This window comes from Pogoniulus pusillus, chromosome 36 (genome assembly GCF_015220805.1).
Source record: "Pogoniulus pusillus isolate bPogPus1 chromosome 36, bPogPus1.pri, whole genome shotgun sequence".
Classification (NCBI taxonomy): domain Eukaryota; kingdom Metazoa; phylum Chordata; class Aves; order Piciformes; family Lybiidae; genus Pogoniulus; species Pogoniulus pusillus.
In genome coordinates this window covers 3,854,196-3,867,566 of record NC_087299.1, presented here as the reverse complement: position 1 = coordinate 3,867,566, position 13,371 = coordinate 3,854,196, and the positions used below count along the sequence as shown (strand labels likewise).

The window sequence follows — 13,371 nt, the reverse complement described above, 5'->3', positions numbered from 1 at the left end:
TTGGCTCTCTCTCAACCAAACCCCTGCCTCACTGCTCACCCAGCACACTGAGGACAATGCCCTGCCCAACCAACCAGACCATGGCACTCAGTGCCCCAGCCAGCCTTGGCTGCAACACCTCCAGCCACACAGACTCCACCACCTCCCTGGGCAGCCCATTCCAGTGCCAATCACTCTCTCTGACAACAACTTCCTAACAACATCCAGCCTCAACCTACCCTGCCACAGCTTCAGCCTGGGTCCCCTTGTTCTGTTGCTGGCTGCCTGGCAGCAGAGCCCAACCCCCCCTGGCTACAGCCTCCCTGCAGGCAGCTGCAGACAGCAATGAGCTCTGCCCTCAGCCTCCTCTGCTGCAGGCTGCACACCCCCAGCTCCCTCAGCCTCTCCTCACAGGGCTCTGCTCCAGGCCCCTCCCCAGCCTTCCTGCCCTTCTCTCAACACCTTCCAGCACCTCAGCATCTCTCTTCAATTCAGGAGCCCAGAACTGGACAGCACTCCAGGTGTGGCCTGAGCAGTGCTGAGCACAGGGGCAGAAGAACCTCCCTTGTGCTGCTGCCCACACTGCTCCTGAGCCAGGGAAGGAAAAGGTCTTTTGCATTTGATGAGCTGGTAAAGAAGGAAGAACAGGATGGGGGAGAGGCAGCTTCTCTGCAGGTTCCTAACGAGCCACAGAGTAGAGCTGACTACAGCTGCAGCAGATAATTACCTCCCATCCCCTCCCGATGACACTCAGCAGCCCCCACTGCTGGGCGATGCTCAGCCCTGCCTGCCCGCAGGTGCTTCCCCTCCCGGGTGGTACCTTGGCACGGTTGATGTTCATGCCACTCATGCTTCTGCTGCAGTCTACGAGGAAGATGAACTCTCCTTGGGCTTTCTGGAGGTCGGGCTGGATGGCTCTCAAGTCAGGGCAGAAGTTGAGCATGATGACAGGGTGGTGAGGGATGTCCTTGCTCAGCCTCTTCCTGATGATTTCCATCTGCAAAGACAGAAAGAGAGAAGCCCAAAGGTTGGGATCTCTGCCCCTGTTGGCTTGGAGAAGAGGAAAAGCAGGGATGTGTGGCCAGGCTGTGAGTGTGTGGCCTTCTGTGGGCTTGGGGATGATGACACCACAGGTCCTTCTGTCCACGCTGGGCTGCAGCAAGAGCAGGTGTGCCCAGGCCAACCTCATGGCATTCAACAAGGCCAAGTGCAAGGTCCTGCACCTGGGTGGGTGCAATCCTAAGCACAACTCCAGGCCGGGTGGGGAATGGCTGAGAGCAGCCCTGAGGAACAGGCTCTGGGGGTCTGGGGTGAGGAAAAGCTCAACAGGAGCCTGCAGTGTGAGTGCAGCCCAGACACAACCCTGTGCTGGGCTGCAGCAAGAGCAGTGTGGGCACAGGGCAAGGGAGGGGATTCTGCCCCTTGGCTCTGCTCTCCTCAGACCCCACCTGCAGTCCTGGGGGGCAGTTCTGGAGCCCCCAGCACAAGCAGGACATGGAAGTGTTGGAGCCAGCCCAGAGGAGGCCACCAAGATGCTGAGAGGGCTGCAGCAGCTCTGCTCTGAGCACAGGCTGAGAGAGTTGGGGCTGTGCAGGCTGCAGAAGAGAAGGCTTGGAGGAGACCTTGGAGTGGCTTTGCAGGATCTGAAGTGGACTCCAGGAGGGCTGGGGAGGGACTATTGACAAGGTCTGGGAATGACAGGAGGAGAAGGAATAGATTTGAACTGGAGATTGAAAGTGGGTGTGAGGGTGGTGAGACACTGGCACAGGTTGAGGGTGGTGAGACACTGGCACAGGTTGCCCAGGGAGGTTGTGGAGCACAGAAGCACCCAATGTGATCAAAGATCACATTGGGTGCTTCTGTGCTCCACAACCTCCCCGAAGGTATTCAGGACCAGTTTGGATGAGGCCTTGAGAGACCTGTTCTAGTGGGAGGTGTCTCTGCCTATGGCAGGGGGTTGGAACTGGCTGAGCTTTGAGGTCCCTTCCATCCTAACTCTATGACTCTACTCCCTGTGGAGCTGCTCCATGGGTGAAGGAGATTCCTGCTGCCTCCTCCCCAGCCCTGCTCATGCTTTGCTCAAACCAGAGACCCTCTGGCACACACAGGTGGGAGCCTGGAGGAGCAATGGAAAGATCTGGCCCTGCACAGCACCTTGCAAAGCTGACTCATGCTCTCCCTTCCTGCAAACCTGGTTCATTAGAGCAGTTCAGTGGCTCACCAAGGCAGGCCAAGAGGCTTTGTCCGCGGCCGCTCAATAATGAAGCGCCAGATGCAGCCCCTGGTGTGCTGCCTCCATCCCTGCCACCTCTGCTTTGGTGGAGTTTCTGCCCATTTCTTTCATCTTTTCCCTTTGTGCAGGTTGAAAAGGTTTGCAAAAGCCAATTAGTTGTTCAGGACATGGCTAGGAAAAGGCAGGATCTGTGTCTCTGTGCTGCACATCACCACAGAGCCAGAGATGACTTCTACTTGGAAAGCTGACCCAGCCCAACCATTCTCTAACCCTGCCAAGGCTGGGGCCAAACCATGGCCCTCAGCACCACAGCTCTGTGGCTTTTAAATCCCTCCAGGGTTGGGGATTCAATCAGCCTGCTCCTGGCTTTGAGAACTGGGAGCTGGGATTGTTGCCCCTGTGCTCAGCACTGCTCAGGACACAGCTTGAGTGCTGTGTCCAGTTCTGGGCTCCTTAACTCAGTAGAGATGCTGAGGTGCTGGAAGGTGTCCAGAGAAGGGCAGCAAGGCTGGGGAGGGGCCTGGAGCACAGCCCTGTGAGGAGAGGCTGAGGGAGCTGGGGGGATGCAGCCTGCAGCAGAGGAGGCTCAGGGCAGAGCTCATTGCTGTCTGCAGCTGCCTGCAGGGAGGCTGTAGCCAGGTGGGGTTGGGCTCTGCTGCCAGGCACCCACCAACAGAACAAGGGGACACAGCCTCAAGCTGTGGCAGGGCAGGTTGAGGCTGGATGTTGTTAGGAAGTTGTTGTCAGAGAGAGTGATTGGCATTGGAATGGGCTGCCCAGGGAGGTGGTGGAGTCTGTGTGGCTGGAGGTGTTGCAGCCAAGGCTGGCTGGGGCACTGAGTGCCATGGTCTGGTTGGTTGGGCAGGGCTGGGTGCTAGGTTGGGCTGGATGAGCCTGGAGGCCTCTTCCAACCTGGCTGATTCTATGATTCCTCCTCTTGCTGGAGTTCAGGACTTGTGCATCCCTTCCGTGGTTCTTCCAGCCTCTGAGGAGGGCTTGAGACCATCACTGCCTAGGGGGAAAATCCCTCAGGGGAGCTCCAAGAGACATTTTAGGGCAACTATGATTCTATAAGAAGTGTCTTCTAATGTCCAACCTGAACCTCCCCTGGTGCAACCTGAGGCCATCTTCTGTTGCTTATTCCTTGGCAGAGAGAGACCAACCCTCACCTGGCTGCAGCCTCCCTTCAGGGAGCTGTGGAGAGCCAGAAGGTCTTCCCTCAGCCTCCTTTGCTCCATGCCAACACCCCCAGGTCCCTCAGCTGCTCTTCTCCAGCCCTGTTCTCCAGACCCTTCACCAGCCTCATTGCCCCTCTCTGGACCTGCTCCAGCTCCTCCATGTCCTTCTTGGAGAGAGGAGCCTCAAATGCCTCAAGCTCTGCAACAAGCAGATGCATTCTCAGAGGCTTCCTTGGCCTTTCCTCCCCTTCCTCTTTCAAAGGCTGCTGCTTCTTTCCCCAGGAGTAAAAAGAGACCCCAACCAACCAGGCTGCTTTCCTTCAGCCCTGACTCATATTCCTAGATCCACAGGCTGGCAGCCAACCTTTCATTTATGGATCTCACTGAACCCAAGGGTCACTGTGGACCAACAACCACACGAGCTTGGCTTTCAGCCGTGCTGCCTGAGTGCTGCTTCCCTGACCCCTGTGAAAAGACAGCTCTCATTCACAGGAACAGGGACCTTGCCATCACCTCAGCTCTTGCTCATCCTCCTGCACTCCTCTCCCGTGCTTTGGAGTGTAAATTAGTCACTGGAGACCTCAAAGGGCTTTTTGCCACCCCCATTTCCCTCCAGCCATAGGACTTTCTTTTCCTGAATGCCTTTCCCATCACGGATGTTTAGCAGGCTTCAGCCTAGAGGGATCCTAAATGGCTCTGTCCGAGGGTGGAATGGTGGCTCTGGATCCACAGCATTCCTTGGGATCACTGAGTGAGTCAGGCTGGAAAGGATCACAGAATGGTGTAGGTTGGAAGGGACCTCAAAGCTCAGCCAGTTTGAATCCCTTGCCACAAACAGGGACATCTCCCACTAGAAATGGGAGAGCCTTGAACACTTCCAGGGAGGTTGTGGAGCATAGAATCACCCCTGGAGTGCTGTGTCCAGTTCTGGGCTCCTCAACTCAAGAGAGATGTTGAGGTGCTGGGAGGTGTTGAGAGAAGGGCAGCAAGGCTGGGGAGGGGCCTGGAGCAGAGCCCTGTGAGGAGAGGCTGAGGGAGCTGGGGGGGTGCAGCCTGCAGCAGAGGAGGCTCAGGGCAGAGCTCATTGCTGTCTGCAGCTGCCTGCAGGGAGGCTGTAGCCAGGTGGGGTTGGGCTCTGCTGCCAGGCAGCCAGGGACAGAACAAGGGGACACAGCCTCAAATTGTGCCCCAGGGCAGGTTGAGGCTGGATGTTAGGAAGTTGTTGTCAGAGAGAGTGATTGGCATTGGAATGGGCTGCCCAGGTTGGAATGCTGATCCCTGGGGGTGTTTAAGAGGAGGCAGAATGAGGCTCTCAGTGCCATGGGTTAATTAGAAGGGTTAGGTGCTAGGTTGAACTCGCTGATCCTGGAGGTCTCTTCCCACCTGGTTAATTCCATGGTTCTGTGATTCATCTGCACTGCCTCTTCTCCTCCACTCCCTTGCCCTGGTATGTAACCAGAGCAAACAAATCAGCTCCTGTCCAACGGCTCAGGGCACATTCCTCCCCAGCACCCTGCCAGCTGATGGGCACCCAAGGCTTCTGCACAGCCACCCAAGGGAGGAGAACTGGCAATCATTCACTGCTGAAACTTCTGGGCTCACTCATTTAAGAGGTGCCCAGAATCCTGCTCCAAGCAGCAACAGCAACTCTTGCCCATCACCTGCCGTGCAGCAGCTGCTGCCCATCACCTGCCATGCAGCAGCTCTTGCCCATCACCTGCCATGCAGCAGCTCTTGCCCATCACCTGCCATGCAGCAGCTCTTGCCCATCACCTCCATGCAGCAGCTGCTGCCCATCACCTCCATGCAGCAGCTGCTGCCCATCACCTCCATGCAGCAGCTGCTGCCCATCACCTGCCATGCAGCAGCTCTTGCCCATCACCTGCCATGCAGCAGCTCTTGCCCATCACCTCCATGCAGCAGCTCTTGCCCATCACCTCCACGCAGCAGCTGCTGCCCATCACCTGCCATGCAGCAGCTGCTGCCCATCACCTGCCATGCAGCAGCTCTTGCCCATCACCTCCATGCAGCAGCTCTTGCCCATCACCTCCACGCAGCAGCTCTTGCCCATCACCTCCATGCAGCAGCTCTTGCCCATCACCTCCATGCAGCAGCTGCTGCCCATCACCTCCATGCAGCAGCTGCTGCCCATCACCTGCCATGCAGCAGCTCTTGCCCATCACCTCCATGCAGCAGCTCTTGCCCATCACCTCCACGCAGCAGCTGCTGCCCATCACCTGCCCCCAGACATCCAGGGCACTGTTCTGCTTCTTGCCCGTCTCTGGAGATGCAGCTCCTTCCCAGCCCTCCTGGGGCACAGGAGCTGGTTTCCTGCAGGGCAATGATCCCCTCACTAGACAATTTGACATGCTAAAGACACAGACATAATGAGAGAGCCATCTGAGCTGAGGCGTGGGAGTTGTGCTCTGCTCCACCTGCCACAGGCTGAGCGCAGCGAGAGCAGGAGCCTGCCGAGCCCCGGTGCCTGCACCCACTGCGAGGCAAGGAGCAGGGCAGGAGGGATGAGAAGAGGGCTGGTGAGCCTCCAGTGACAGGAGAAATCATGGCAGCACAGGGAGGCACCTCTGCAGCAGCTTTGGGGTGGCTGCCAAGTGAGGGGCTGAGCTCAGGCATGTGGGGAATGAATCACAGAGTCATGGAACTGCCTGGCTGGAAAAGACCTTAAGGCCATTGAGTCCAGCCCTACACAGCTGTCAGACCTTCCTGGACACAGCTGTCAGACCATGGCCCTCAGCTCCTTATCCAAACATCTTCTAAACACCTCCAGAGATGGTGCCCCCACACCTCCAGAGATGGTGCCCCCACACCTCCAGGCATGGTGCCCCCACACCTCCAGAGATGGGGACCCCACACCCCCAGGCATGGGGACCCCACACCTCCAGAAATGGTGCCCCCACACCTCCAGAGATGGGGACCCCACACCCCCAGGCATGGTGCCCCCACACCTCCAGAGATGGTGCCCCCACACCCCCAGGCATGGTGCCCCCACACCTCCAGAGATGGGGACCCCACATCCCCAGGCATGGGGACCCCACACCTCCAGAGATGGGGACCCCACACCTCTCTGTGCAGCCTGGTCCAGGCTTTGAGAACTCTTTCAGAGAAGAAGTTTCTTTCCACGAACCACCTACACCTCCCCTGGTGCAAGTTCAGGCCATTTTCTCTTGTCCTGTCACTTGTTCCTTGGGAGAACATTCAAGGTGAAGCTGGAGAGGGCTCTGGGCAACCTGTTCTAGTTGGGGATGTCCCTGCTGGCTGCAGAGGGTGCTGGACTAGATGACCTTTGGAGGTCACTTCCAACCCAGACCACTCTATGCTTCCCTGGAGAAGAGACCATCACCCACCTGGCTCCAGCCTCCTTTTAGGGAGCTGTAGAGAGCCAGAAGGTCTCCTCTCAGCCTCCTTTTCTCCAGGCTGAACAACCTCAGCTCCTTCGGCTGCTCCTTGTAGGATTTGTATTCAAGCCCTCTCAGCAGCCTTGTTGCCCTTCTCTGGACACCCTCCAGCACCTCAGTGTCCTTCAGACACATGAGGAATGAGCAAATTTATCTCAAGAGAGATGATCCCAAGGCAAGATCATAGAATCATAGAATCAGGCAGGGCTGGAAGGGACCACAAGGAGCAGCCAGTCCCAACCCCCCTGCCATGCCCAGGGACACCCTACCCTAGAGCAGGCTGCACACAGCCTCAGCCAGCCTGGCCTCAAACACCTCCAGCCATGGGGCCTCAACCCCCTCCCTGGGCAACCCATTCCAGCCTCTCACCACTCTCCTGCTCAACAACTTCCTCCTCACCTCCAGCCTCACTCTCCCCACCTCCAGCTTTGCTCCATTCCCCCCACTCCCTGATATCCTGAAAAGTCCCTCCCCAGCTTTTTAGTAGCCCCCTTCAGATGCTGTAAGGCCACAAGAAGGTCACCTGGGAGCCTCCTCTTCTCCAGCCTGCACAGCCCCAACTCTTTCAGTCTGTGCTCACAGCAGAGCTGCTGCAGCCTCTGAGCATCCCTGGCCACAAAGAGCAGGGAGTTGGCACAGCAGCCCCGGGGCTGTGCTTCCACAAGCCTGGGTCTTAGCTGGGAAATGAGCTCCACCCCAGCCCTCAGCGCTGAGCCCAGGCACGCTGCTGTGGCAGCTCCAAAGTGCTGCCTGTCACTCACTGCTTCAGAGCTGCTGATAAATGAGACACAAATCCCCCAGCAGATATCTTCCATTCTTTTTTTCCCCCCCCTCCTCCTTCTTCTTCTTTTCTGGTCTTATTTGCTGCTCAGCAGAACAAAGAGAAGTTTCTCCTGCCTTGTCGTCTGCTCAGCTCATTATTTCCAGCCAACTCATTTCTGACTCTCTGACAGCTCTCCAGAAAAGGTAAACATTTACTGAGCAATTAAAAGAGTATTTTATCCTGTGTCATTGCAATAATTACACTCCCCTTAATGCACTAACAATGCACCTAGCCAATTATGCTATGCTAGACTAGCACTAATTATACACACAAGAACCAGCTCCCAGCTTCAGCCACACTTGGTTTAGCAGCAGCACTGTGGAATCAGCAGCATCCTAGGATGGTTTGGACTGAGGAAAGGACCTCAGAGATCATCTACTCCAAACTCCCTGCCATGGGCAGGGGACACCTCTCAACTAGACTTGGTTGCCCAAGGCCTCATCCAAGCCAGCCTTGAACATCTCCAAGGAAGGAGGCATCCACAACCTCTCTGGGCAGCCAGTTCCATCCTCCTGCTGAAGAACTTCCTCAGCTCCAGTCTCATCCTGCTCTGCCTCAGCTTCAAACCATTTTCCCCCTGGCCTGCCTCCAGATAACCTCAGCAAAAGTCCCTCTGCAGCCTTCCTGCAGGATCCCTTCAGCTCTTGGCAGGCAGCTCTAAGGTGTCCCCCAAATATTCTCTTCTCCAGGCTGCACACCCCCAGCTCCCTCAGCCTATCCTCACAGCAGAGCTGCTCCAGCTCTTGGATCATCTTTGTGGCCTCCTCTGGCCTCACTCCACAGCAATTTGTCCTCCTTGTGCTGGGGACAGCAGAATTGGAGGCAGGATCGGAGGTGAGGTCTCAGCAGGGCAGAGCCAAGGGGCAGAATCCCCTCTCTTGCCCTACTCCCCCACACAAGCCCCCTGTTGAGGGAGGATGCTGCAGAAACTCTTGGCCCAGTGCAACATCTGCTATTTGCACAGCTCCAGCCCCGAGCAAAGCCTCAGCTGCCACCTGCAGCTCCTGCTTCTCACCTTTTTCTCAGCACTGGGGTCTTTCTTAGTGCCTTTAATGAAATCATTCTTCCCCTTCAGGTGTCGCTCGTACTCTGCAGGTGTCATGTCACCTTCTTCCATTAGGATGTGAGGCATGTGGGGCTCTGGAAGTGCAGAGAGTCAGGTGAAGAGCAGAGAGTCACAGAATGGCAGGGGTTGGAAGGGACCTCTGGAGAGCATCCAGCCCAAGTCCCCTGCCAAAGCAAGGTCACCCAGGGCAGCTCGCAGAGGAAAACACCCAGGCAGGTTTTGAAAGCCTCCAGAGAAGGAGGCTCCACAACCTCCCTGGGCAGCCTGCTCCAGGGCTCTGGCACCCTCACAGCACAGAAGTCTCTCCTGACACTGAGAGGGAAGCCACTGCTCCTTGTGCTGTCACTGGGCACCACTGACAGGAGCCTGGCACCTTCATCCTGACACCCACCCCTCAGATAGTCACAGGCATTGATTAGGTCACCTCTCAGCCTTCCCTTCTCCAGACTGAACATCCCCAGGGCTGCCAGCCTTTCTTCACAGGAGGGATGTTCAGGTCCCCCAGTCACCCCTGTACCTCTCTGTCAGACTCTCTCCAGCAGGTCTCTGTCTCTCCTGTACTGGGGAGCCCAAAACTGGACACAAGACTCCAGGTATGGTCTCAGCAAGGCAGAGCAGAGGGGAGAGAAGAATCTCCCCGGAGCTGCTGGCCACAACTTTGCTTGCTGCACCCCATTTGCCCTCTTGGCCACAAGGGCAGATTGCTATGCCATGGAGAACTTGCAGGACTCCAAGGTCTTTCTCTACCTACCACTTGGGTGGATCAGGATCTCCACAGGCCTGTCAAAGGTGTGCTTGTTGGCCAGGGTGATCATGATGCTCCTGGCAGAGCGAGCGGAGGGGTCGGCGTCCGCTCGGATCTCGTGTGTGGGGCTCTCCACACCTGCCCAGGGAAACCAAGGTGAGGCCAGAGAGAGAGAGGATGGCAAGAGCAGAGAGAGGAGACAACAAGATGGCAGAGGACAGGCACCAAGCAGGCTGTGCAATGCCTCTGCTGCATCACCCACGCACACACGCACTAACATCAGCACTCTGCTGGCAAATCCACCCCAGCACAGTGAACTCGCCAAAAAGAGGCTCTACATCAAGGAGGCAGAGGAGGAGGAAGAAGCTTGGGTGTCGCCAGGAGGTGGTGATCAATCAGCCTGGCAGCCCTACCTGCCAGCAAGCATGGCCCCCGGATCTCCAGCTGGAAGCTGAACTGGTACTCAAAGGGGTTGGTGACCTCACGCTCCAGCAGCTGAGCCAAGCAGGACCTGCTCCCTTGCTCCTGGCTCTTCAACCCACAGCAGTTCTTCTCCCTGGTGGTGAGATGAACCCCAGTCAGCACCTTCTACCCCCACCCCAGGAGCTGCAGATCAGCTGGAGGTAAAGACTGCTGCAGCTCTCCAGCATCCCGCAGCAGCTGCAGCCTTCTCCTCCCCTCTGGTGGGGACTGGTCTGGAGGGCTGGCAGAGCAGAGCAGAGCAGAGCAGAGCAGAGAAGAGCAGAGCAGAACAGAGCAGAACAGAGCAGAACAGAGCAGAACAGAGCAGAACAGAGCAGAACAGAGCAGAACAGAGCAGCTTCTGTTCTGCCAGCCCTCCAGAGCAGTCCCCTCCAGAGCTTATCCCATGGTTTTCCATACATTCGGAGCTGGTGGCTGGGAAAGCTGCTGCTGTTCTCCAGGCTGGGCTGAGGGACCCTGGGGACACACACAGCTGGCAGAAGGACCCTCACAGCCCCGCTGGGCAGTGTCTGGAGCTCTGAGGAGGTGCTGATGAAGATGGAGATGCTTTCCAGAGGGGGAATGATGCCCAGGTTGGCCACAAAAACAGTCCTCTCCAAGTCCTCATCCATCAGGATCCTTCCTGCACGGGGAAAGGACCACAGCAGGGAGATGCGGTGTCACAACCAGGCAAAACACTGCTCCTCAGGCCTCCTCTGACCACCCCAAAGCAGCCCTCACTGCACACATCAGTGTTTCCCTACAGAGCCTGAGCCCAACCCTCTGCACCACTCCCTTGGCTGTGCAAAACAGAGGAGGCTTTGGAACAGGAGCATCACAAAGCATGGAGGAGACTTTGGACAAATCATGGAGAGGCTTTGGAGCAGAAGCATCACAAAGCATGGAGGAGACTTTGGACAAAGCATGAAGGAAACTTTGGCGCAGGAGCACCACAAAACTTGGAGGAGACTTTGGCACAGGAGCACAAAGCATGGAGGAGACTTTGGACAAAACATGGAGGAGGCTTTGGAGCAGGAGCACTACAAAGCATAGAGGAGACTGGCACAAGAGCACCACAAAGCATGGAGGAGATTTTGGAGCAGGAGCACCACAAAACATGGAGGAGACTTTGGACAAAGCATGGAGAGACTTTGGAACAGGAGCATCACAAAGCATGGAGGAGACTTTGGAGGAGGAGCACTACAAAGCATAGAGGAGACTGGCACAAGAGCACCACAAAACATGGAGGAGACTTTGGACAAAGCATGGAGAGACTTTGGAACAGGAGCACCACAAAACATGGAGGAGACTTTGGATCAGGAGCATCACAAAGCATAGAGGAGACTTTGGATCAGGAGCATCACAAAGCATGGAGGAGACTTTGGATCAGGAGCATCACAAAGCATGGAGGAGACTTTGGAGCAAGAGCACCACAAAGCATAGGGGAGACTTTGGAGCAGGAGCATCACAAAACATGGAGGAGACTTTGGAGCAGGAGCATCACAAAACATGGAGGAGACTTTGGAGCAGGAGCACCACAAAACATGGAGGAGACTTTGGCATGAGAGCACCACAAAACATGGAGGAGTCTTTGGAGCAGGAGCACCACAAAGCATAGAGGAGACTTTGGATCAGGAGCATCACAAAGCATAGAGGAGACTTTGGAGCAGGAGCATTACAAAGCATGGAGGAGACTTTGGAGCAGGAGCACCACAAAGCATAGAGGAGACTTTGGAGCAGGAGCATCACAAAGCACGGAGGAGACTTTGGCACAGGAGCACCACAACCCAAGGCTCACTCTTTCAAAGGAGCCTTCTTGATGCCATGCCACGTGGCACCTCTCTCATTCTTTGCTTCCCCAGGTTCACCAAATGCCCCTCACCACTTCCATCAGGAGCTCTTCCCTCAGGCAGGTGGCAGCTCTCAAAGCAGGTGTCCCCTATCTTGGCTTTGTCCTTGATCTGCACGGTGACGGCGCGCCGGGACACGGCCGCCTCGAACCCAACGACGGTGGTGAACTCATCCAAGGGGTACACAAAGAGACCTGCCAGCAAGAAGGGTTTTTTTTTTAGCCACACCAAGACCCTCCAGCCAGGTGGGGCAAGTCCCTTTGGCACTTCCCTGCGTGCTCCTGGGAACTTCCACGCTTAAAAATTCACAGCTCCACAGATGGCATCAGGTTGGAAGGGACCCTCAAAGGTCATCTTCTCCAAACCCCTCTGCACTCAGCAGGGACACCTCCAACTAGAGCAGGTTGCTCAGGGTTTGATCCTAAATGTCTCCTGGGATGGGGCCTCAACCACCTCCCTGGACAACCTGTTCCAGTGTCTCTCCACCCTCACTGCGCAGAACTTCCTCCTGATGTTCAACCTCAATCTGCCCTGCTCCAGTTTCAAACCATTGCCCTCATCCTGTCCCCACAGGCCCTTCTGGACAGTCCCTCCCCAGCCTGCCTGGAGGTCCCCTTCAGATATTGAAGTGCAGCTCTAAAGTCTCCCTGGAGCCTTCTCTTCTCCAGGCTGAACAGCCTCAACTGTCCCAGCCTATCCCCAAAACAGAGGTTCTCCAGCCCTCTGATCATCTTAGTGCTCCAGCAGGTCCAAGTCTTTCTTATGTTGGGGTCTCCAGACACAGCAGTGCAGGTGAGGTGTCCCCACAGCAGAGCAGAGGGGCAGGATCCCCTCTCTCCATCTCTGCCCACACTGCTTTGGATGCAGCCCAGGCTGCCCTCGGCCTCCTGGGCTGCCAGTGCCCATTGCTGGCTCCTGCCCAACTTCTCACCCAGCAGCACCCCCAAACCCTTTCCTGCAGGGCTGCTCTCAATCTCACCACCCCTCAGCCTGGATAGGGAGCAGGAATTGCCTTGACCTAGGTGCAGGACCTTGCACTGTGCCTTCCTGAACCTCAAAATGGTAGCTTTGGACTGTGAAGGATCCAACAGACTTGGTTGCTCTCCCAACAAGGCATCTAAAGGTTGAAGGGCCACACAGACACCCAGCACTGTGACATCCCTGGCTCTAAAGCTCCTGTGGTGGCTTCACCCCTTGAAACTTGCCTTCAAAAGCCTGAGCTTCTGGGTTGTGGTAGGTGAGCAAGGCTGTCATCCCAAAGGCATAGCCACTGACACAGGAGGTCACCTCTGACGTGGTGAGGGGCAGTGGGGAGTGGGTGGTCCAGTTAATCAGCCCTGGCATCCTCCTGGGGGTCTCGTGGTGGGGATGGAGTCACCTGCAGTCAGCTGGAGAGAGGTGGAAGGGTGAGAAGGGCTGAGGAGCCCCAAGTGCCCAGCACACTTCTGTGTCCCCATAGCCCATTTTGGCTTCTGCAGCCTTGAGGACAGAAAGGTGACAAGATGAGACCCCTGGGCTGGATGGCTCCGTGGTGGAGATGGAGACAAGATGCTTGGTGGGAAGATGCAAGGTAAATACCTGCCTCAAACCCTCTTCTGTGCAAGGAAGGAGGTTCAGGC

The 13,371-nt window shown here is 56.5% G+C and overlaps 1 protein-coding gene across 1 annotated transcript in view; it reads right to left on the bottom strand.

Annotated features, from left to right (window-relative positions):
• Positions 1 to 13,130, bottom strand: part of VWA5B1 (von Willebrand factor A domain containing 5B1) — a 39,897-nt gene extending 26,767 nt beyond the window's left edge. The window contains exons 1-7 of the mRNA XM_064171753.1: positions 12,958 to 13,130; positions 11,785 to 11,946; positions 10,323 to 10,545; positions 9,854 to 9,996; positions 9,447 to 9,578; positions 8,645 to 8,769; positions 800 to 976 (exon numbers count right to left, since the gene is read on the bottom strand). Of these exons, the coding sequence (XP_064027823.1) occupies positions 800 to 976; positions 8,645 to 8,769; positions 9,447 to 9,578; positions 9,854 to 9,996; positions 10,323 to 10,545; positions 11,785 to 11,946; positions 12,958 to 13,096 (1,101 nt within the window). The 5' untranslated portion in view covers positions 13,097 to 13,130. The remainder of the gene's footprint in view (positions 1 to 799; positions 977 to 8,644; positions 8,770 to 9,446; positions 9,579 to 9,853; positions 9,997 to 10,322; positions 10,546 to 11,784; positions 11,947 to 12,957) is intronic.
• Between the last annotated feature and the right edge of the window lie 241 nt (positions 13,131 to 13,371).